This window comes from Macaca fascicularis, chromosome 5 (assembly GCF_037993035.2).
Source record: "Macaca fascicularis isolate 582-1 chromosome 5, T2T-MFA8v1.1".
Taxonomy (NCBI): Eukaryota; Metazoa; Chordata; class Mammalia; order Primates; family Cercopithecidae; genus Macaca; species Macaca fascicularis.
Window position 1 is genome coordinate 159167828 of NC_088379.1, and position 26158 is coordinate 159193985.

A 26158-nucleotide genomic window follows, 5' to 3' on the forward strand; every position below is an offset into this window, starting at 1 on the left:
GTTAAATGTATGCTTTTAATAAGATCATTTCTATTAGATCAAAGAACTGCAACAAGACCTTGAAGACAGTGTTGTACTTTCACATGCAAGAATAAAAAATCAAAAAGCAAAGTATCCCTCAGTCTTCACCATTTTTAAAAAACAATAACAACAGACACCTGCAGAGGGTTCTCTAGTTCATTAGGCATTTCACAAACATTATCTTTTTAGTGTCCCCCATTTAGTGCTTAATAGCATCACAAATTCATAAAATCTTAGAACTAGAAGGGACCTTAAAGTTTTGCTATTTTAATCACTTTTCCCAAATACAAATAATTGCTAAGACTATTCTTAATATAAAAAAGAGTGGATCAAAGAGAATATCAACAAGTTGGATCAAAGGGATAACACATTTACAACTAAGCTTACATAACAGGAAGTTATGGACAAAACAGCAATGTTGTCAGCAAGCAGGCAGAATAAATGGAGCCAATGGATCTGAACCCTGGACCAACCTGTAGGAGCTGGTGTGCTCGTAATCTAGAATTGCTTTTGTTGTTATCACACCACTTAGCGCATCAATCTGGAATGCTTCTTCTTGGTTGCCAGAGAGAATAGAATACTCAATCAGGCCATTCAAACCGCTGTCCAGGTCGGTAGCAAAAACCTGTGAGGAACCGACTGTTTCATTAGACAAGCTTTATTCTGCAGTATGGGTTCAGTCTATTTTTCAGAGACATGCATTAAGAAAGAATCACAACTTGTCAAACATATTTTAAAATCAATGATTAAATGAAATACCAACAAACAACTGAAGCTTACATTTAACTTTATGATAAACTGAGTGACGGAGAAATTCTTCATCCAAAGAATTTCCAAATAGCTCTCAGTAGACATGGTACAAGTTTTTGAGGTATAATTTTGTGCAATAGTGTCCCTTCACCCAAGATGCAAATTTCAGGGAGAGAACGTCTGTGTGACCGAGAGAGGCGAGGCAGTTCACAACACCTTTGGCAGGGTAGGAGTGGGAGGCAGGTCAATATCTTGATGACAACCCCACCAGGACTGCGTCAACAGAGGGTCAGACCCTCAAAGGAAGTTTGTGGGGCTGTAACCAAAGGAGGGCATTGAGTAGTGTGGGGGCAAAACCCCAGAAGCAACCACCACAATTGGTATGAGCTCCAGAGCCTCCTCCATTTCTAATTTTCTGAACAGGACACAGCCGAATGGTAGTGCTAGCTTCCTGGGAACTCAATGATTGAAAAATGGAAAGAACAAAGTTCATTCTATCTGTCCCTGACTCGGCCTTCTACAAGTCTGCCATAGTTTGAAGCGCTGATGGGTCAGGCTCTCTCTCATTCAGTGTACCTGGGCTTTATATGGGTCTTTGCCTTCACTTATTTCACACTGAACAATTTAGCTCCATCCCAGCTAGCATGTGGGACAGAGAAGTGAAACGCTGCAGCGCCCCAGTGTGGGGATCCTCTTGTGACAAGGTGGCATCGGAGGCATCTGCCATCCCCACTGATCAGCCTCACTGGGCAGGGATGATAAAGACTGGAAAAGTGAATGTCCTCACTTTCTTCTGAAACATCTCAGTCATGGCTGAAACCAGGGTAAAGACACAGCACATCTGGAACAGGCTGGTGACTAGAGCAATCAGGCTGCTATAATACAAAATACATCTGCAGTCATAGCCTAGGGGATCCCAGATATCCTGGATGGGGTGTAGGGGTACAGAGCTAAAACTCCAAGGCAGCTGAGACTCTGTTGGTCTTGTTTTCACCAACAGCAGGGATATGTGCATCAGAAACTGGAATTGAAGTAAAAGAAAGGCTTTTTTTTTTTTTTTTTTTTTGAGACTGAGTTTTGCTCTTATTGCCCAGGCTGGGGTGCAGTGGCGTGATCTCAGCTCACTGCAACCTCTGCCTCCCAGGTTCAAGCAATTCTCCTGCCTCAGCCTCCCAAGTAGCTGGGACTACAGGTGCCCGCCACCACACCAGGCTAGTTTTTGTATTTTTAGTAGAGATGGCGTTTCACCATGTTGGTCAGACTGGTCTCGAACTCCTGACCTCAGGTGATCCACCTGCCCCGGCCTCCCAAAGTGCTGGGATTACAGTTGTGAGCCACTGTGGGGTCTTTTTATATAATGAGCTCTTTAGTGCACAGTAAAGAGCTGTTGCAGGTTTTGTCCAGAAAATTCGCTAGCATGCCATGAAACGCCTTACTCCACCTAGCCCAAAGAAAAAGCGGTGTAATAAGCATGAAGTGCTGACCACAGCCATGACATTCCAGGGGCCAAAAGGAATGGCCATTGCTGTGGTTAACTTTGCCTGGAAGTTGGATTTACACTGATTTCCTTTGCAGTCATAGGAGGTTGGAGAGCTCCTAATGCCCAGCTTCATGACTGCAAAACTCCAAGGCAGCTGAGACTCTATTGGTCTTGTTTTCACCAACAGCAGGGATATGTGCACCAGAAACTGGAATTGAAGTAAAAGAAAGGCTTTTTTTTTTTTGAGACTGAGTTTTGATCTTATTGCCCAGGCTGGGGTGCAGTGTGAAGGGAAAGCTGAAACAAACACTTGTCCTGACGCAGGTGGAGAAAGTATCAAGGATGGGTGGGTTTTACAGCATGAACAAAACTGCCCTGTGAATGGATGCTTCTCCAGGACTTGGGACCTTTTCCTGAGATGGGGCTAGTCCTGAAAGCAGATCCATCCACATGCCTGTTCACCCTTGAAGATTCAGTGTAAATATCATTATTCTGTGAAATCTTACACTTTTCCTCCAGGAGGAGGCTGTGTCTCCTCTCTTCACTCATTACACTAAATGCATACTTCTATTGTATTAATAAATGCATATTTCTAGTGCTCAACAGTGCTCCCAGAGAAAGCAGATGTCAGTAACTGAGCACTGAATAAATAAAGAGGAAGAGACAGTGCAAGAATATCAGATTTTCTTTAACCTAAGGTTTCACCCCATCTATAAAATGTACATGACTTGGAAAGACTGTTGGACTACAGGGCTTAGAAATTTTGATGTGCATTGATTTGTAATAATTCTCTCTCTCTCTCGTTCTCTCTCTCTCTCACACACACACACACAAATATGTTTCTGTTACCTGTATGACATGAGCATTGTAGAATTCGCCTTCAGACACTGATGCTTGGTAAACACTTTGTTCAAAGCGTGGTGAATTATCATTCTCATCCTGTATCAAGACTGCTACTTTGCAATAGGCTCTATGCCCACTACTTTCAGCTAAAACGATGAGTTGTACCTCATTTCTGACTTCAAAATCAAGAAACTTGGGTTCTTTCACAGTGAGTTGTCCTATTTTTATTACCAAGGAGGGAAAAAAAAGAAAATGATGTTGTAGTTATTCTTTTATTTTTATTTTATTTATTTATTTATTTTTGAGACAGTCTCTCACTGTCGCCCAGGCTGGAGTGCAGTGGCAAGATCGCGGCTCACTGCAACCTCTGCCTCCCGGGTTCAAGTGATTCTCCTGCCTCAGCCTCCCGAATAGTTGGAGTTACAGGCACCTGCCACCACGCCCAGCTAAATTTTTGTATTTCTAGTAGAGACAGGGTTTCACCATGTTGGCCAGACTTGTCTCAAACTCCTGACCTTGTGATTCACCCGCCTTGGCCACTGAAAGTGCTGAGATTATAGGCGTGAGCCATAGCACCTGGCCATAGTTATTCTTAAAATGACCCAAAGCATCTTTGCCTCATGTGCTCACAGCTCACCTGTCCCACAAAAGCCTCCGATTGGCAGGCCTCCTTTCCCCACCAACCAGGGTCATTGTGAAAAGATTTGGGATCTTGCAGATGTTTGCAGGTTCAAATATGTAGAGGGAAAGAAACCAGGAAATACCAAGACCTGGGAGCTATCTCTCCATATTTCCCCCCGGCCATGTCTGGTAAGTCTGTCTTGCAAATATATCTTCACTCCAGTCTCACTACTGCTGCCCTCCTTCAAGCCACCAGCACTTCCCACCTTGTCCCCTGCATTAGCCACAAAACTGGTCTCTCCCCAATCCAGTTTTCATTCTGAATTTAATAAAAAAAAGACACTGTCGTTGTTCTGCATGAAACCCTTCCATGACCATAATCTGCATCTGCTCCTTGAATACTTATTAAAGAGTCATCATGCATACGGTTCCATCAGCCTGGAATGGCTCCCACAGCTATCCTTCCTCAGGGATTTTTCCACATCACCATCCCTGTACCATTAGCCTCCCAAAAGTCTCTTACAAAGCCTCTGCATTTTCCGGCAGCTGCATCATCACTTTGTTCACCTTCACCTGTCTTTGTCGTATTACTCCTCTTGTTTATAAGCTCCATACATCATCTCTTATGCACCATCATCTCTCCAATGTTTAGCTCAGGGTCTGGCCTCCCGAAGGCACACAGTAATACTTTTATGCCCTCATATAAAAGGCAGATCCAGGTGAGGGAAGCAGATTTTTGAGGGTGATGCCATGCTCTAGTTTCCCCCACCCCTGGCAAATTAAGAAACTTAGTCCTTTAACATAATTTCCATGTCTAGTTTTTACTGTTTTTTCCTCAACTTTACAACAAAATTTCTGACTCAATGTATTATTTTTATTTACTTGGCTTTCACTGTCAGCAAGTCCATCAGATAGACAGTTGCTGAATGAACACTAATTTGGAGTTAGAGAAACCTGAAACCAGGCATAAATCCCAGGCCTAGAAATTTTATTTAGGTCAATTACCTGGCTCCACCACCTCCTAACTTTGTGACCTGGATAAGTTATGCGGTTGACGTAAAGCTGAGTCTCCTTTTCTGTAAAATGGGATGTTAACAATGACTTCGCACAGTGGCTGTGAGGAGCAAGTGACATAATGCATATTTGGAATGTCTCTTTGTAGTAACAGGTAGAGTCCATGATGTACTACCCATGTTTGTCTAACCCTCATCATCACATATGGATTTAATATCTCTGTGAACTCTGAATTTAGAAAGAGAACATTTAACAGCCATAAACTACTAGAAGTTCGATCCTCTGGTAGAAGAATCTGTACTGTTTCCAGAACTATGGCCTGGGAGCTGCAGTTTTATTGCTCTATCTGAATCAGCTTCCCCAGATAACCTAGTCCAAGAAGCTTTAGGTCATCTGGTACCTACTTGAATTCTAGTGGGAGGCATATCCTGTTCCGATATTCTATCTTTGTTATTGGGTGCTTTGGGGGAGATTTTGTAGTCTATATTCTGTTAGGAAAAAAACCACTATATTATATATTAACTCACTATACTACCAAATATAAAATTTCGTATACTCAGTATCATTTTTTTGACATCAAATTTAGTTACCAGTTTAGTACTAGAACCAAATTACTTCACAAACCACAGTCTGTCGTGACCAACACCCCTGGCAGAAAATTTAGAGTAGCTCTAACTTTGGGCAGCTGGAGAATAATTAAGATGCCTTTGATATGCTGATGATGAAACTAGGTGGGCTTCAGAAACCTCCCTGAAACAAAGGCTGATTCCCACACTCCAAAATGTTACTGGAGCCCGAGTCTGAGGTGGGTCCACAGCTCTCACCCAGATCTCTCGTCTCCACCAAACAGAGCACTTGCCTAGCTATCATGTTCTGTTACTGTTCGTAAAGGAAAAATGGAATAGAAATGCAACACTAAATTGCCCATGTCACTGAGGAGAAAGTGTGCCAATTATCGTGCAGATCAAAGTAGGTTTTTAATAAAAGGCTTGTGTTTAGGCTTTGATAATTGGAATTTTGCACTTGGAATGAGTCGACGGTTCTAATGCTTTCCTTGCATGGTTTTTATTTTTGGGGTAATAACTGGCATATGCTGTGAAAGTCATGCAAGTAGAAAAGACAATAACCAGTCTGTGGGATGATTCAAGGCTGGCTCACCTACTAGATCCACATTTTTCCTTGGATAATACATGTGTAGTTTTCACAAAGGCATCAAGCATGTACTGTCATCAGTGAGATGAAAGTACTACTGGGCTCTGTCTAATGGTATAAGCGGAAACTAACACCTTCCTTAGAGTAAGAAGCCTCACAAATGCTAAATTCATGTCCTTGCTTATATGTTGATGTGCCACTTATGTAATAACTTGAGAAAAAAATTGTAGTAACATTCTTCTTCTAAAAAAATACATACATTGTATAGCTTTTGGCAAAGTTATGAAATACACATCCAAATGAGATTAAGATTCATTAAATGTTACATGCTTGATAACATAATCAGGTTATTTCCACCAATTATATACTGTGTACATGCATTTGTGCAAATCAAAGCAGAATGTGATATTTACGTTATTCAGTAACTTTCAAACCCTCTCCTAGTTAATGTCTTTGAAACATTGAAAGTTTGATCAGTTTTGTTTTGCACCACTCTAATAATACTAAAACGAATGCTGCCATCTGTTATTTACATACAAAACCTTAGTCAAGCTCTAAAATTGCTGCTGGTTTAGACAGTGAGAAATACATGTTTTTACACTAAAGTGGCATGAAGTTTAAATACAGAGTCAATTTGGTTTGTGACTATGGAACAGAGGGTAAACTGGCACAAATTGACAGAAAACACAGTTCTCATCAGAGATCTGTCTAATGACAACTTATTAAACTAATTACTAATAAAATGGTTTTCTCACACTTTTATTCTTGTTACTATAATCTTAGAGATAAATATTATTGATTTGTTATACGTATTAGTCTCACATTTTAAGTGGTGTATGTTTAAAATACATACATTCAGAAAATCTATACAATTAGATACAATTTTAATGGTAATTTGTCAAAGGTAGCACAAAAGATGCATTTAATATCATAATTAAAGTTTTAAAAAAGCTTTCTTGACAGCAGTATGGTAAACTATACACTTAACCGAGCTTCATGATAAAAACAACTAAAATGCATGATAAATTATATATATAATACACATATTTGCATAGATATGTATGTGTATGTATTACAACGCATTATTGAGTTGGTACAGTTGTAAGAAATCCACAGAGGACAAAACAGAAATGAAGACAGGGATCCTGAGAGGTTAGCAAGTAATTACAGCTCAATTTTGTTCCAAAGATTTCTACCACAACCTTCTATCTTACTATTCATTTCTGATAGTTGCATGGAGTGTGGAAAATAAGGTGAGAACTCACAAAAGGTGAAGAGGCTAATAGGGAAAACCAGCATAAAGCTGGACACCTAAAGGCTACATATATTCCAAATCAGTGGCCATTATTGGAAAAAAAAAAAAAAAGAAACAAAACTGAAACTGAAGCAGAATTAGCAATGTGAACATAACTGAAATTTGCTGAAGTGTTTCAAATTGTATAGATATTAAAGAACAAAATCATGAATACAATCCTCAGATGGATGCATCATCAAAGTCACCCATATGATCACAGAAGGATTACAATCTGCAGCAACAGTGATGAGTTAAAAAGAAAAAGACTACAACTTCTAATTACAATGTTCTTCCAAAAGGTATTGGCCAAAAATCCACCAGAAACTTGACTCCTTTTTTTAACCTTGGTGTTGATTGAAAGGGAGAAAAAAACCTTATGTATTAGTTTAAGCCTGAATTTATGGTAGCTACACTATCATAGTTATACATATTTAAAACTCTTAGAAATTAAATTTAAACTAGCTTCTCCCTGATGATTCTCCAGGTGAATTGCAGAAAAGAAAGCAAATCCTCTTTTACGGGCATAAATTCAACCAAGGCTTCAAAGAATCGTCAAAGAGCTTTCAAGGATAATGAGTAGCTCATAGTCTACAAGCACTAAAATTGTAGAGAAACAAGGCACCATAAATGACAGAAAGCAACCCATAGACAACAGAACCAAACAATCAAAGACTTCAGATGCAGGAATTGTTGGACACAGAATTATTATATATGTTTAAATACATTAAAAACCCTTGGAAATAAGAGCAAGGAACAAGAGGCTATTTTTCAAAAGCAAAGAAGAGTTGAAAAAGAACTCAACAGAACTTTTGGAAATGAAAAATACAATTCCCCAGAATGAAGAGAAAGACAGATGAAAAATATAAAAAAGAGATGTAGGAGAGATCACATAGCCCAACATTTGTCTAATTGGAGTTCCAAGGAAAGATGCAAATGAATGGCGTTTAGATCAACAGTTGGCTTCTTAATGCAACAATGGGACGCCAGAAGCCAGTAGAATAATATCTTACTATGATGAGAGAAAATAACTGTGAATCTAGAATTACAAGATGAGCAAAAGTATTTTAAAAGCATGGATTAAATAACTACATTTTTTGACTACCTAAATCTGAGAGAGATTACTATATAAACCATCACTAAAGGAGATAGTTCAAGCAGAAAAAAATAATAATAATAATAGAAGAAAGGCTGAGATGTAAGAAAGAATGGTTAGCAGAGACATCAGCAAGGATGCAGCTAAATCAACTGAAAAATACTACTAATGCCTAATTTGAAAGAATCAAAATTGTGGTCACAAAAGCATGTAAACTGAAACAGGAGCACTTGGAGATCAATAATTGCAAATCTCTTGTATTACTCAGGAAGAGAATATTGATTAATGTCGGACTTCATATATGTTAAAATAACTAGGCTAGCCACTGAAATAAGAGAAATAACTATACAACTTCAGACAGGAAAGTGGTCATTTTCAGATATGATTTTATGTGTCAAATATACAGAAAAATGTCAATCTCTAGTTTGCAAATTTGCCAGACAAAAAAATCAAAAGACATACGCCAGTTTCAAATACATACACCAGCACTGTCAGGAAAAGCAATTTTTTTTTCATTTACCATAGTGAGAAAAAGTATAATATACTTAGGGGAAATCTAACAAGAAACACGCAAGCCTGTACATTTCATTCTTTGCTATTTCTCTTTAACATGTAATGGTTTATGCACTGTAAGTCATAGTAAAAATGTCGAGCAAAGGAATAAAGTCATAGAAGAGTACATATCATGATTCTATTATCATACTTAAGTCAAGGTAAAAGTAAATGATATATTGTTTAGAAATTCAAATGCAGTGGAAAAATTATAACCAAAAATGTCAGTGATCAGTTGGGTGCAGTGGCTCATGCCTATAATCCCAGAACTTCAGGAGGCCAAGGCAAGGAGATTGCTTGAGTTCAGGAGTTTGAGGCCAGCTTGGGCAACATAGTGAGAATCTGTCTTTCTTTATGAAAAAAAAAAGCCAGTGATCAATACAAATTCAAGTTACTAAATATCTCTGGGACAAAAAAAGAGACACATGAAGTGATGTGTATGTTAATTGGCTCAGTTTAGATATTCCGCAATGTACATACATTTCTGAACAACAACAAAAACAAAAACAAAAAAAAAAAGAAAGGAAAAAAGAGATATAAAAAGGAAGGGGCACACAGAGACTTTTGAAAATTTGGAAATTCTAGTAGAGTAGTTCCCCCTTCCCTGTGGTGGATATATTCTAAGACCCCCAGTGAATGTTTGAAACTGTGGATGGTACCAAACCCTATATGTACTATGCTTTTTTCTATATATGCATACCTACAATGAAGTTTAATTTCTAAATTAGGCACAGTAAGAGATGAACAACAATGACTAATAATAAAATTGAACAATTTATTCACGTAATAAAAGTTACGTGAATGTGGTCTCTCTTGCAAAATATCATATCATACTGTATTCATCCTTCTTCTTGTGATGATATGAGATGACAAAGTGCCCACATGATAAGGTAAACTGAGGTGAATGACTGTGACATAGCAGTAGGCTACTACTGAACTTCTGATGGTATGTCAGGAGGAGGATCATCATCTGCTTCAAGTGGTCCTGGATCACCGAGCCACAACGATGTCGATGGTTGGATGGCTGGATGTCAGGAACAGATGACGCTGATGGTTAGGAGTACTTGAGAGTTGCAGGTTGGTTGGTTTTGTTTTTCTTTTTTTCTTTTGCCAAAACCTTTTGGAAATCCTTGTAATAAAAGCTTGTCAGTTTTTGGCCAGGCGTGGTGGCTCACGCCTGTAATCCCAGAACTTTGGGAGGCCGAAGTGGGTGGATCATGAGGACAGGAGATGGACATCATCCGGCTAACACTGAAATCCTGTCTCCACTAAAATTACAAAAAATTATCTGGGCGTGGTGGCACATGCCTGTAGTCCCAGCTACGTGGGAAGCTGAGGCAGGAGAATCGCTTGAACCCAGGAGGCGGAGATTGCAGTGAATCAAGATCATGCCACTGCACTCCAGCCTGGGCAACAGAGCAAGACTCCATCTCAGAAAAAAAACAAAAAACAAACAAACAAACAAAAAAAGCTTGTCAGTTTTTAATCAAAGTGTTGGTACAGAAGTTATAATCCTATGATCCTATGGGTGACTTCAATGCTGCACTTTATCTGAGGATTGTATTCTATAATTTTGTCTTTTCATATCTGTGTGATTTGAAACACTAGAGAAAATTTGAGTAATGTCTACATTGTTGGTTCTGCTTTAGTCTCTTCTTTGTCTTCCCTTTCTCTGTACATGACTCAAAAAGTTCTTCCTCATTTATTAACACTTCTCAGTGGCTTTCAATATGTTCTTCTACTTCTTCATCAAGCATGTCGGCAAACCCTTCTCCACCAACTTGTCTTGCTGTGTGAATTATTTTCCTAACTTTTCCATCAATCCCCAGGAAGCCATTAAAATCATTCATGACTTCACTCTAGAAGTTCTTCCAGCAGGCATTACAGTTTCTGGTTTTAATTCATGCATTGCAGCTTTGATGAACGTTACTGCGTCAGCAACAGTGAATGATTTCCAGCATTACATTACATCCAGATTATGGTCTGCATCAATTAATGGCTGATCAAATACCAGGCAGGTGTGTGACCCTGACAAACCAAATGATGCCTGCTCAAGGGGCTGAAGCAATGAGGTTTTATTTGGAGGTAAAAATACAACCTCAACATTTTCATTTTTATAGCAGGATGGCCAGGTGCATTGTCTAATATTAACAGAACTTTGAATTCCAACCTTTCCTCATCCAAGTATTTTTTTTTAACTTCTGGGATGGAGCACTGGTGGAACCATTCTATAAACAAGATGTGTGTCACCCATGCTTTCTTATTATGTTGCCAGAAAATGGGCAGATAATTTTTTGTTTTAGAGACCATGTGGGTTCTTCACTTTGTATGTGACACTTGATTTTATCGTATGTCCTGCAGTGTTGCCACATAGTACCAGAGTTCATCTGTCCATGTTTTATGCCCTGGTGCTTCCTTTGTACTTTTATGCATGTAGGTTCTATTGGGCATCTTCTTCCCCAAAAACTTAGTTTTATGGCAATTAGAGATTGGCTTTAGATGGTTTCCTTTCTCCTTATTCAACATTTTCAGAAATGCGGCAGCACCTTCTTTGTTGGCAGATGCAGCCTCTCCAGTAGTTTTTGTATTTTTTAGTCCAAACCTATTTCCGAATCTGTGTAACCATCTCTTACTTGCAGTAAGAGGCTTAGGGTCACTCATTTCTGGGGATTCCTTGCTGAAGCCTTCATAGAGGGCTCAATGCTTTCTGGTGCAACATGTTACTGTCAAATTGAACACGTTTTTCTATTCAGGTCTTCCACCCCCAAATTTAATGCCTTTTCCATTCTTAACTAAGCATTTACCATGCACTGTGGCCATGACTTTTGCATTGTGAGGTGCCATAGCAAAACTAGCACAATTTTTTTTTCTTTCTTCACAAGTTCACAAGTAGAATATTCATTCTTACTGTAGATCTTAGCAACCTCAGCATACAATCTTTTATCTTTTCTTATTAAATTGAGAACTTTCATCTTTCACTTCCAAAAAAAAATCAAAAAACACTTTACCACTTCTCTTTGGCATATCCAAATTGCCAGAATACTACACTTGTGCTTTGGGGCCATTATTAAGTTCCATAAGAGTGACATGAATATAAGTACTGCAATATATGACTGTGGAACTGAGAATTGAGACAGCTACTGACTAATAGACAGGGAGCATGTACAGTGTGGAGACCCTGGACAAAAAGAGGATTTACTTCTGGGTGGGACGGCGTAGGATGATGTGAGATTTCATCACACTACTCAGAATAGTGAGAAATTTAAAACGTATGAATCGTTTATTTCTAGAGCTTCCCATTTAATATTTTTGGGCCATGGTTGACCACAGGTAGCTGAGCCTGGAGAAAGAGAAACTAAGGATAAGGGGGGACTACCGAAATGTCTGTTTCCAGAGATTGGTGGCATGTATATGGGTTTTTATTTTACTATTGTCCATTAAACAGTCTTTTTTTTTTTCTTTCTTTTTTTTTTTGAGACGGAGTCTCACCACTCTGTTGCCCAGGCTGGAGTAAACAGTCTTATACATTTCAACATACCATCTGGCAGATATTTCACAGTAAAATTTTAAAACTCAATGTATACAAGTTATCTAATCAAAAAATAAAGATGTTCCTGTGAATGACCTCTTTGGACTAACTCTAGGAAGATTTTATCTCATTTTAATGATGGACTGTAGAAGAAATAAGACCAGGTCTGGGCCATGTTAGGAGTGTGGTGGCAGAGGATCTGGATAGCCTGGGAAAATATGCCAGCTCTGTTACCCTTCTTTCTTCCTAAGCATTTTAATCTCGGCTGCTTTCCCATAACCCTCAGACACCTGGACTGCAAGAAAATTAAGACTTGGTGATGTTTACAAATGGCCCTTTTGTGAACAGGCTTTCTACACCACCCTTTAATGCAACAACAGGATGAAGAGATGAAGACTTCTAGCAGGCTACCTCAGAAAGGTTGCTGACCAAAGGCTGTGTGGACCAAAAAGTCATAACACCACACTGGATGACAGTACATTTACCTAAGGAATTTCCCTCTCTCAATTCTTCCCAGGTGCGTGCAGTATAGATTAAATAAGGTGGTTGTATGGCAACATAGACATTATTAGAAACATTCTTCTTGAAGTTTGACAACAAAGCAGTAGATGTGTATCTACTACAGAGTCGTTAGTGAAAAAAAAGTACGTTTGAAATAATCAATTGGTATTCATTTAAAACAGTAATGGTCTTACTGAAGCTAAATTTATTACATGCTGTATTTGGAAGTAATTTCTTTACCACTGTATAGAAACCTTCGCAGCTGTTCTTTATTTTGTTGTGTTGTTGATATTCAGTAGCAAATTACAAGAATCTCTGATGAAGATTCCTTACAGCTAGACATGTTCTTATTTTGAATTCGGACTCAGTGTCAATGATCTCACTACTCTATCTCCAATTTTCCCAAATAGATGGGTAAATTGTAAGTGGAAGCTAATTTATCTTCAAAAGTTTGAAGGACAGGATAGACACTGTCTAATTTGGAAATATTAAGAATATAATTCTTAGTGAATATAAACAAATAGTCCTTGATTTCCTGCAATTTTTCATAGGCTAGCTTAAAAAATTATTTCTTGCTTACTTTTTAAATTAGTTAGCTCTAACAATTTCTACTTTGCAAATTTTGCAGAAATAACATCAGAGCAGAAAATAAAGCTATTATAGGGTAGAGAAGGATTACCTGACTTAGAGCACAGGGAAAGAACGCCATCTTCATTTCCACTAAAAATTGAATATTTCAGGCTGTCCTGAACTGAGTCAGGAGCAAAAGCTTTTACAGTCACAATAGAAGTACCTGCAAAAATTAGGTAAAGAAAGAACTCCATTAGGATTAAAAAAATTTCATGGAAACAGAAGAGAAAATACTGGTTATTTATTATTTGCCTACTATGTTTTCACTTGTTCATTCATTCAACAATAGCTTATTGTCTTCAGTGAGTCAGATCCCATGCTAGGTGCTGGGGATATACTAGCAAACAAGATAGAAAAGATCTCTGTCCTCATGGTGGTTATTAACTGGTATAACGAGACATACAATAAACCATTAAATCATACATAATCATAGAAAAGTTTTCAAGTGTGCCAGTCCCCTAGAAAGAGAAAAATAAGGTTACTTGATATAAGGTACTTCTTTTTCAGGGGAAGCACCAGACTTTAGAGAGGTCTGAGGACAGTGAAGGATAAGAAGCCATAGAAACAGCTGGAGGAAGAGGATTTTGGGAAAAGGAGCCACCACCACAAAGGCTGTGGGCTAGGAAAGGGCTTGGTTGGGTAAAGTACAAGTAGGGGAAGAGGCAGAAGGTGGAGATGGCAGGATAAGCAAGGGTCAGATTCTTGTAAGTGCAAAGGGAAGTCATGGAAGCATTTTAAGGAGTAGAGGAAAACATGATTTACTTTTTAAAAATATCATACTAAGTGCTGTGAGAACAGAGACGAGAAGGGTAAGAATGGAGCAGAGAGGCCAATTAAGATAATACTGCAATAGTCCAAGCAGGAGACAATGACCTAGGACTGTGGGATGGGAGATGGAAAGACATGGACAGATTAAAGACATTTGACACACTGCCCCAAAACATTGGAGCTAGGAGTGGGAAAGGAAGCTATAGGAGCATAAAGAGAAGAAATATTCCCTCAACCAGCTTCTGATCTAGCTGTCGGTAAAAGCGACCCAACTAGAGAGTAACCAACAACTTAACTGCAAGACATGAATTCATTCAAGATTTGTTCAGATAGAGCAGGGGCAAAGAGATAACTTTAAGGAAGAAACAGAAATTCAGTTAGGTATAGGAATTGGAAAGATAAAAGAGAAGGAAGTCCTTTTAAGTTATGGGAACAGACTAAATACCAACATGAAAGAAGAATTAGCAAGGACTGATAGAGGCAAGAAGGCAATCCTTGTAATTAGATATAGAATCAAATAAGGCAGGAGTGGGGAATAAATTTAAATAGGAAGAATAAATACAATGTGAAGAAGGGTAAGAGAGGTAGGCAAGAGAATGGGAGAGCTTGAGAGCCAGGGAGATGTGTGGCTTTATGTGAAGAATCAGCTAATTTTTCTGTCAAAGGCCAGATATTAATTGTTTGAGGCTTTACAGGTTACACAGTCCTGTTGCAAATACTCAAATCTGTTATTGTAGTATGAAAGTAGTCACAGACAATGCAGAACCAAGGGAGTGTGGCTGTGTTTCAATAAAACTTTATTTACAAAAACAAGTGGATGAGCAGATCCTCGCTTTATGTGATGGGAAGCAATGAAGAAATACAAAGTTCTTGAGGTAACTGATAAACTAAGAGAAGATGCTGAGTGCCTTTAAGGCAAACTGGGTAGGGCAGCTGTCTATATGGGAAGCTCTGGGGAAAAAAGTCATCTACAGCAGCTGGAAGGGTCCCAAGGATTCATTTGGTCTCCAAGTCAGTACTTTGATGTCCTTTTAATATTTCATGTCCTTTGCTGCTCATCTATCCCAGTTGTCTATGTGTCACCCTCCTAGGATTGCCTGCCTTGTTTTGTAAAAGTATTTTTTTACTTAATCAATTTCATTTACATGAAATTTACATACAATAATCTGTACATATTTTAAATATACAGTTCTATGAATCTTGAAAATTATATACACCTGTGTAATCAGTATCATAAGCATAGAATATTTTCTATGATCAGTATCATGATCATAGCATATGTTCAACACCTCAAAATGTTTTCTTATGCCCATTTCAGTTTTCTCTCACTTTTGGCCCCAAGAAATCACCAATCTGCTTTCTATAAATTAGTTCTGCCTCTTAAATTTCATACACTTGTGAATTACACAATAACTGATTTCTTTTGCTCAGTATAATTTTTTGAGAATCAAGCATGTTATTTTATGTATAAAAATTCATGTAATTGTTATTGCACAGTAGTATTCTATTAAATGGAAAACCACAATTTCTTTTTCATTTACCTTGGGATGGGCATTTGAATTGTTTCCAGTTTTTGGCTATTATGAAAAAAACTGCTATGAACATTCATACACAAGTGTGTTTGTGGACCCATGTTTTCGCTGATCAAGGGTAAATACCTATGGTAAGTATACATTTAACTTTATAAGAAAATGCAAAACTATTTTTCCAAAGTAGTTGTATCATTTTACATTTCTGCTAACAACATATGAGAATTGCAGTTGCTCTACTAATATGGTTTGGCTTTGTATCCCCACCCAAATCTCATCTCAGATTGTAATCCTCATAATCTTCACATGTCGAGGGAGGCACCAGGTGGGAGGTGATGGGATCATGGGAGCAGTTTCCCCATGCTGTTCTTGTGATAGTGACTGAGTTCTCATGAGATCTGATGGTTTTATAAGGCAATTTTCCCTGCTCTTACTCGCTGTCTCTCACCTACTGCCATGTAAGGCATGCCTCTTCCCCTTCCGCCATGATTATGTTTCCTGAGGCCTCCCCAGCCATGTAGAACTGTGAGTCAATTAAACCTCTTTCCTTTGTAAGTTACTCAGTCATGGGTAGTATCTTTATAGCAGTGTGAGAATGGACTGATACATCCACATTGACTGGTATTATCAATCTTTTAAATTGTAGCCATCTTAGCGGATATGTAGCAATATCTTACAGTGGTTTTAATTTAATTTCTCTGATGTCTAATGATATTGAGCAATTTTTCATGTGCTTATTGGCCACTTCCACCCCTCTTTTTAATTCATCTTTGGTCCTTGGCCTCCTGTTTTTACTCACCTACCATTTCTCAGAAACTTCCTCATAGTTCCACTTTTACACTGTTGGTGAAAATGTAAACTAGTACAACCACTATGGAAAACAGTGTGCAGATTCCTTAAAGAACTAAAAGCAGATCTACGATTTGATCCAGCAATCCCACCTCTGGATATCTACCCAGAGGAAAAGAAGTCATTACACAAAAAAGACACCGGCATATGCATGTTTAGGGCAGCACAATTCACAATTGCAAAAATATGGAACCAGCCCAAATGCCCACCAATCATCAAGTAGATTAAGAAAATGTGATACACACGCACACACACACACACACATACCATAGAACACTACTCAGCCATAAAGAGGAATGAAATAATGGCATTCACAGCAACCTGGATGGAACTGGAGACTACTATTCTAAGTGAAGTAACTCAGGAATGGAAAACCAAACATTCCATGTTCTCATTCATATGTGGGAGCTAAACTCTGAGGACACAAAGGCATAAAAATGATAAAATGAACTTTGCGGACTTGGGGGAAAAGATGGGGAAGTGAGGGATAAAAGACTATACAATAAGTACTATATACACTGCTTGGGTAATGGGTGCACCAAAATCTCGGAAATCACCACTAAATAACTCATTCATGTAATCAAACACCACCTGTTCCCCCAAAACCTATTGAAATAAAAATTTAAATGTAAAAGAAACAAAAAGCCAAATATGTATATATAGAAAAAATACTGTGTGTGTGTGTGTGTGTGTGTGTGTGTATATATATATATATACTAAAAAATAAATGAAAGATGCTTCCTCATAGTTCCTTTACTGGCCTTAGTCCTCTGATATTAGGCCTGTAACTTATGGCATCTATTTTACACTCCCAATCTTGCAATGACTCTGCTTCTTCACTTACTGTCATCCTGCCCCATAGGATGACACATACTGGTAAAAGTATGCACACTGTCCTTACTGGGGAGAGATGGATATGGGGTAAGGCTATAGCAGTCTACCCTGCTGCTGGGTGCACAGTAACAGAGGCCATGTATAAGACAGTGGTAACAAGTCACAAGAGGAAAGTAAGAGGAAACATTTAAAAGGAACAGGAGCTGATATGGTGTCAGAGATGAGTATGGAGCAGGGCTCATCATCCCATATGCATTTGGGTAAAAGCAAGAAGCAGGAACAAATGAAGGGGCCAAATGGTGGAGGAGGCCAGAAAATATCTCAGATAGTCACTGTCAGCCTATTGCTGCTAGCAGGGAAAGGAGGCTTCAGGATACTGAAGATTCTGAGGTTTTCAAGAGAAGCTCAAAATTTTATATGTTTATTTTTATTTGAAATCTTTCAATTTCTAAGTGTTGGAAAATAATTTAATTTGTGGGGAAAACCCCACTATATTGGTTGAAAAAACACAGCTGCGGTGTGACTCCAGTTCTGAGTTTTCTTGTTTACCATCTCTGATAGAGAAGATAAATCTCTCCTCTTTTGTTACTAGCCCTTTTGGTACTTAGATTGTGCTATTAATTTGCCATCTAAGGACTTGTACTGAACATAGTTGAAGACTGATCTCATTTGCCTGCTTAAATTGGACTAAGTTCCATGACAGCAGAGATTTTCTTTTTTTTTTTTCTTTTTTTTTTTTGATTTTTTTTTTATTTTTTATTATACTTTAAGTTCTAGGGTACATGTGCATAACGTGCAGGTTTGTTACATATGTATACTTGTGCCATGTTGGTGTGCTGCACCCATCAACTCGTCAGCACCCATCAACTCGTCATTTACATCAGGTATAACTCCCAGTGCAATCCCTCTCCCCTCTCCCCTCCCCGTGATAGGCCCCGGTGTGTGATGTTCCCCTTCCCGAGTCCAAGTGATCTCATTGTTCAGTTCCCACCTATGAGTGAGAACATGCGGTGTTTGGTTTTCTGTTCTTGCGATAGTTTGCTAAGAATGATGGTTTCCAGCTGCATCCATGTCCCTACAAAGGACACAAACTCATCCTTTTTTATGGCTGCATAGTATTCCATGGTGTATATGTGCCACATTTTCTTAATCCAATCTGTCACTGATGGACATTTGGGTTGATTCCAAGTCTTTGCTATTGTGAATAGTGCCGCAATAAACATACGTGTGCATGTGTCTTTATAGCAGCATGATTTATAATCCTTTGGGTATATACCCAATAATGGGATGGCTGGGTCATATGGTACTTCTAGTTCTAGATCCTTGAGGAATCGCCATACTGTTTTCCATAATGGTTGAACTAGTTTACAATCCCACCAACAGTGTAAAAGTGTTCCTATTTCTCCACATCCTCTCCAGCACCTGTTGTTTCCTGACTTTTTAATGATCGCCATTCTAACTGGTGTAAGATGGTATCTCATTGTGGTTTTGATTTGCATTTCTCTGATGGCCAGTGATGATGAGCATTTTTTCATGTGTCTGTTGGCTGTATGAATGTCAGAGATTTTCTATATGTTTGTAGTGTACATATTTTATAACTCCGTATTAGTTTTGCTTTGAAAATGTCGTATACTTGTGTATCATATAGTATCTGGCATATTTTGCTCAGTATAATTTTTCAAGAATAAAACATGGTTTTTTTGTGTGTCAAGTTTATTTCTTTTTACGAAGTAGATGCTTAATGAATACGGGAAGAAAGGAGGTTAAAAAGGGAGACAGAGGAGAAAGGACACTGATGTTTTCTAGCATGAGAGATTAGAATAATCCTGGTCTCTGCCTACAGGATCACTGTAAGCCAACAGCAATTTTTTTAACTGATTTTTTTTTTCAAATAACTCACTGCTATAATACCACATCTGATAGTGAGATTTGCAGTAGTTAGAAAAAACAAACAAACAAAACAACAAAAAACCACCTACTTAAGATCTTTGCTGAGCCATCTCATTGAACCCTCATACACAAGTCCCAGAGACCACAGTTTGAAACCCATCTTGCTAGACGTAATAACAAAAACGACTGCTAAACAAAGCCAAATTGATATTTTTTCTGGATATGTAAAAGGATTTTACTGAAAAGAACAGAAAAAAGAAAAGGCTCTGGAACAAACTGTAGTTTTCCCTAGAATTCTTTCACTGCTTAACACTCAAAAATGCAGTGATCACTATAAATATTAAAGGAAATAAGTATGTGATATTGCCTGCAAAACTGAAACTTCAGTGAAAGCTCAGTTTAAAAAAAAGGCATAAAACAGAATTTGTTAAGGAAAAAGAGCAAGAAAACTCAACTAAATATATCACTCTCTTTACAAACATTAATGTTTAACATAAACTGTAACAAAGTTTAAAAATTATTTATCAGGATTTCCAAATGGTTATTCTTTTCAAGCCAGTTACAAAGTCATTTAGTGACAAGTAATGAATTATAATCAATCATGATGGAATCAAGTTACTACACATATTGAGAACTCTTTGAAATTGGATTATAATCTGATGCTTATTTTATTGCATTTTGAGAGACATATTGCTAATATAAAAATGTCTTACATTTTGGTAGGAATATGCCTGTACAACAGTACAATACGTTTTATCCCCACTGCTCAAAGTTCTGTGCTTCCGGGTACAATTTATTTCCTAAACACAGGAAATTTTATTTCAACTGGCTTGTCATATAAGTCTTAAGAATGGCAGTAAGAAAAGAAACAGCTATGCTAACAAAAGAAACAATCTTGCTGACAGCCTTTTTTTTCATGGGTTAGAATGCATATCATATGGCCGGGCGCGGTGGCTCAAGCCTGTAATCCCAGCACTTTGGGAGGCCGAGACGGGCGGATCACGAGGTCAGGAGATCGAGACCATCCTGGCTAACACGGTGAAACCCCGTCTCTACTAAAAAATACAAAAAAAACTAGCCGGGCGAGGTGGCGGGTGCCTGTAGTCCCAGCTACTCGGGAGGCTGAGGCAGGAGAATGGCGTGAACCCGGGAGGCGGAGCTTGCAGTGAGCCGAGATCTGGCCATTGCACTCCAGCCTGGGTGACACAGCAAGACTCCGTCTCAAAAAAAAAAAATAAAATAAAATAATAAAAAAAAAAGAATGCATATCATATGCCCAATTACAAAAGAAAACATAGTGACTGCTTACATAGAAAAGAATAAAGATGAGTACAGAACTGCAAAAAAGAGTTATACCTGGCCTCTCTCATAAAGGAACAATCCTATTTTTATTGCAAATCAAATTTTCATAATATCAAATGGAATTGTAACACAAAAGAATTTCATTCAATGAAAATACTTAAAACTAAACACTGAAGTCAGCAAGAAGCTGCAAATGTTTTATATGTTCTTCCTTTGGCAAAGTCCAAATTGGGGATTCTCTTGAAAAAAGAGAAAATAACAAAAGGGACTAGAATCCTTCTAGGCATCTGCTTACTGTGAAAATTTTAAATAAAAGTCTATCTCTGGGCATATGGATGAAACTTAATATTCATTTCACAACATCAAGGTAGAAAGGGTAAGCTATGAAAACCAACACTGTACCTTCAATTCGAACGAGTTAAGTGAGACATACAGAATAATTTACCTTTTACATTTTCAAGCTTTTATAAATTTTACTTCAAGTCTAACACCATATTTAAAAAGTATAAAACATTTAATGTTCTTGGTTTTTTCTTCTTTACAAAAATAGAGTTGTAAAACTCTGACCACTCACAGCAGCAATTTAAAAGCATAATTAGATAACAAGTAATGCTATATGACTGTAAAAATCAATAATTATAAAAATATTTAGGTAATTATGAAAACATTGTATGCATAGAAGTGCATGAGTAAATAATTCTAGAGTTTTATGTTTGTTATTCTTAAGCAATGCCACATTTTCTTATTGATGACTGACTTGAGAGAAACAGATTTTCAAACATTTGGATGATTTTGAATTCTCTGTTATCACTTAAGTGTACAACCATTGAAACTAAACATGTTGCAACTACTTAAGAAAAGTCCGGAGTGATATTAGCAAGATGGCAAAATGGGAAACCCCAGACCATGCTGCGCAAAGGCACTGATTTAACAAGAACATATGTTCCAAAAAGCTTTCAAGAGAACTGCAAAACCAGTTAAGAAGTCATGGAACACCAGGCAAGCTCAAAACCAAGAACAGTCACCGTAGACATTGCATTTAATCCCCAGTGGACCCTCCCCCAAGCCAGCAACAGTGCAAATGGGAATAAACACACAACTTGCGTCTTCTCCACTGGGATGGAAAGAGAAGAGTAGAATATTCATCCAACTTTATAGCTTTTGAGGGGACTGCCTGTGGAGATAGTTTCTGTGTTAACTTGGCTCAGAATACTGATGGGGAGCTAGCATACTTTGGATGCTTGAGGGTTGCTGAGAACAAAAGAGAACTCATTGACTTACTGCAGTGTCAGAGAATGTGAAGTACTGCAGATAGATACCTGAGAGAGCAAGAGACTACAAGACCCTCAAAAAGAAACTGGCAAACCTCTCTAATTGGGTAGTCACGTACATAAGCCCAGTGAAGATTCATCTCCAGAAAAGGTTTAGGAGGCCCCCAGAAACTGTAGCCAGGCCAACTGGTGAAGATCTTCCTCTGCACAAATCCAGTCTGTAAAGACTAGAGAGGTGTTGATTTTTTTCAACTGCACAAATCACACCAAAAAAAAAAGAAAAAGAAAGAAAAATAAAGAAAAGAAGGAATATGAAGAAACAAAACATGGCTGAATCAATGGAATAAAACAAATCTCCAGGTGCTGACCTGAAGAAACAGATCTATACATTACTTAAAAAAGAATTCAGGGCTGGGTGCAGTGGTTCACGCCTGTAATCCCAGCACTTCAGGAGGCCAAGGCAGGTGGATCACCTGAGGTCAGCTGTTCAAGACCAGCCTGGCCAACATGGCATAACCCTGTCTCTACCAAAAATAAAAAAAAATTAGCTGGGTGTGGTGGCAGTCGCCTGTAATCCTAGCTACTCAGGAGGCTGAGGCAGGAGAATCACTTGAACCCAGGAGGCAGAGGCTGCAGTGAGCCAAGATTACACCACTGCACTCCAGCCTGGGCAACAGAGCAAGACTCCATCACACACACACAAAAAAAGAACTTAAAATAGTTATAAAGAAACTCAGTGCACTATAAGAGAACACAGACAATCAAATGAAATCAGGAAAGCTGCATGAACAAGGAGAGAATATCAATAAAGAGATAGAAACTGATTAAAAAAAAAAAAAAAAAAAAAAACAGAAAATCCGGACCTGAAGAATAAAATAACTGAATTGAAAAATTCACCAGAGGGATTTAACAGAAGTGTTGATCACACAGAAGAATCAGTGAACTTGAAGACAGATCATTTGGAATTATCAAGTTAGAGGAACAACAACAACAACAAAAAAAAAAAAAAATGAAGAAAAGTGAAGAAAGCCTAAGGAACTCATGGGACATCATCAAGTGGACCAATGTATTCACTATGAAAGTTTCAGAAGGAGAAGAGGGAAACAAAGGAAAATGTGTAAAGAGCTTATTTGAAGAAACAATGGCCAAAAAGTCCCCAAATCTGAGAAAAAAAATAGACATCCATATTCATGATACTCAAAGAACTACACATAGGATAAATCCAAAGAAGTCTACATGAAAACACATTAAAATCCAACTGTATATGTTAAAGATAAAGAGAAAATCTTAACAAAAAAAAAAAAAAAAAAAAAAAGAGAGAGAGAGAAAGTGACTCATCCTAAACAAGGGAGCTCCCATAAGATTAAGGGGATTTCTCAGGAGAGACAGTAGAGATCAGAAGGGAGTAGGATGATGTACTCAAAGGGTGGAAAGTAAGAAAATTGCCAACCAAGAATATCATGTCATCTAAAACTGTCCTTCATAAATGAAGGAGAGGGGACTTTCCTAGATAAACAAAAGTTGAGGGATTTCAAGTCTGCTAAACCTGCCTTACAAGATATGGGAAAGTGAGTCCTTCAAGTTGAAACAAAGGGACACTAGACAGCAAATGAAAACACAAAAAAATATATACAGCATTTGTAAAGATAAATATAATATGGCAATAGTGATGAAAAATCACTTTTATTCTAGTGTAGAATTTAAAAGATAAAAGAATAAAAATATAACTACTAACTAGGTTAATGGATATGAAATATAGAAGATGTAATCTGTAACATTGATAATATAGAATGTGTTGGGGGATGTAACAGAGCAGAGTTTTTTGTATGTAATTGAGCTTGAGCTGTTATAAGTATAAAGTAAATTGCTATTAATATGATATTTTATATAGCCTCCATAGTAACCACAAAGAAAATACGTACAGAAGAAACACAAAAGGAAATAAAAAAAATCAAGGTATGTTGCTACAAAAAAATTAACAAAACACAAAGGAAAGTAGCAAGAAAAGAAAACAAACAAGTGAAAAATAAGATCCAACTATATGCTGTCTATTAGAGACTCACTTTACAGAGAAGAACACACAAATAGGCTGAAAGTGAAAGGATAAAAATATTCCACACAAATACTAACCAAAAGAGTGTAGGGGTGGTCATACTTTTATTAGGAAAAATTGGCTTTAAGTTAAAAACTATCACAAGATGTAAATAAGAACATTATATAATAATAAAACGTCCATCCAACCACAATGGAATGAAACCCAAAATCATTAGCAAAAGAAAAACTAATAAATTCTCAAGTATCTGGAAATTAAACAACACATTCTTGAACTACTGGTACATCAAAAGGAAATCAAAAGAAAATTTAGAAAATATATTGAGATAAAAACAGAAACAAAACATACCAAAAATTATGGGATGCAACGATAGTCATACTAAGAGGAAAGTTAACAGTGGTAAACGCTTACATTATAAAGATGAAAGATCTCAAATTAACAATCTAACATTACAACACAAGGAACCAGAGAAAGAAAAAACTTAACTCAAAGTTAGTAGAAGGAAGGAAATAATAAACACTAAAGCAGAAATATATGAAACAATAGAAAAACAATAGAAAAAAATCAATGAAACTAAGTTATTTTTTCAAAAAGGTTAACAAAATTGGCAAAGCCATAGCTAGACTAACGAGACAGAGACAGAAAAAGAGAGAGAAAAAACGAATCAGAAATTAAAGAGGAGACATTACAACCAATGCCACAGAAATCCAAAGGGATCATAAGAGACTAATTTGAACAATTATACAGCAACAAATTAGATAACCTAGATGAAATGGATAAATTTCTGGAAATATATAGCCTATCAAGACTGAATCATGAATAAATAGAAAATCTCAAGAAAACTTTAATTAGTAAGATGATTGAGTCAAGCAGCAAAACCTCCCAACAAAGAAACCTCCAGGACCAGACGGCATCACTGGAGAATTCTAACAAACATTTAAAGAATTAATGCCAATTCTTCTTAAACTCTTTCAAGAAATTGAAGAAGAGAGAATACTTTGAAACTCATATTATGAGGCCAGCATTACTCTCACTCCAAAGTCAGACAAAGATACTAAAGGGAATGAAAGTTTTCTTCAGACCAATCTCCCTGATAAATATGTATGAAAAATTTATCAACAAAATACTAGCAAGTATAATTCAACAGCACATTAAAAGGATTATACACCATGACCAAGTGGGGTTTGTCCCTGGGATGCAAGAATTGTTCAACATACAAAAACAAATTAATGTGATACACCACATTAACAGAACAAAAAATAAAAATTACATGATCATCTCAGTAGATACAGAAAAAGCATGCTTTCATGGTAAAAACTCAAAACAAACTAGGAATAGAAGGAAATTATCTCAACATAATAAAGGCCATATATAAAAATCCCACAGTTAACACAACACACAACAGTGAAAACCCGAAAGCATTTATGCTAAGATCAGGAACAAGACAAGAATGCTCACTTTTTTTTTTTTTTTTAAGATGGAGTCTTGCTCTGTCACCCAGGCTAGAGTGCAATGGCACGATCTCGGCTCACTGCAACCTCTGCCTCCCAGGTTCAAGCGATTCTCCCTCCTCAGCCACCTGAGTGGTTAGGATTACAGGCATCCACCATCATACCTGGCTAGTTTTTGTAATTTTGTAGAGACAATGTTTCACCATGTTGGCCAGGCTGGTCTTGAACTCCTGACCTCAGGTGATCCACCCACCTCAGCCTCCCAAAGTGCTGGGATTATAGACGTGAGCCACTACGCCCAGCCAGAATGCCCACTATTACCACTTCTATTTAACACAGTAATGCAAGTCCTAGCCTGAGCAATTAGATAAGAGAAAGAAGAAGAAGAAAAAAAAAGCATGCAAACTAAAAAGAAAAAAAAAGTAAAATTATCTTGTGCAGACAACATAGTCCTATATGTGAAAAACCCTAATGATTCCACAGGAAAAACTAATAAACAAATTCAGCAAAGTTGCAGAATACAAAATCAATATGCAAATATTAGTTGTGTTTCTACCCAGTAACAATAAGCAATCTGAAAAGAAAATTAGAAAAACAATACCATTTACATCATCAAACAGAATAAAATACTTAAGAATAAACTTAATAAAGGAGGTAAAATATTTATACATTGAAAATTTCAAAACATTACTGAAGGAAATCAAAGAAGTCACAAATAAATGGAAAACTAT

At 37.5% G+C, this 26158-nt stretch overlaps 1 protein-coding gene across 3 annotated transcripts in view; it reads right to left on the reverse strand.

Moving 5' to 3' along the window:
• DCHS2 (dachsous cadherin-related 2) overlaps positions 1–26158 on the reverse strand; it is a 290618-nt gene that overhangs the window by 49274 nt on the left and 215186 nt on the right. For all 3 annotated transcript variants that reach the window (XM_065545626.2, XM_015450942.4, XM_045392973.3), the window contains exons 14-16: positions 13530–13643; positions 3101–3312; positions 495–646 (exon numbers count right to left, since the gene is read on the reverse strand). In XM_065545626.2, the coding sequence (XP_065401698.1) occupies positions 495–646; positions 3101–3312; positions 13530–13643 (478 nt within the window). The remainder of the gene's footprint in view (positions 1–494; positions 647–3100; positions 3313–13529; positions 13644–26158) is intronic.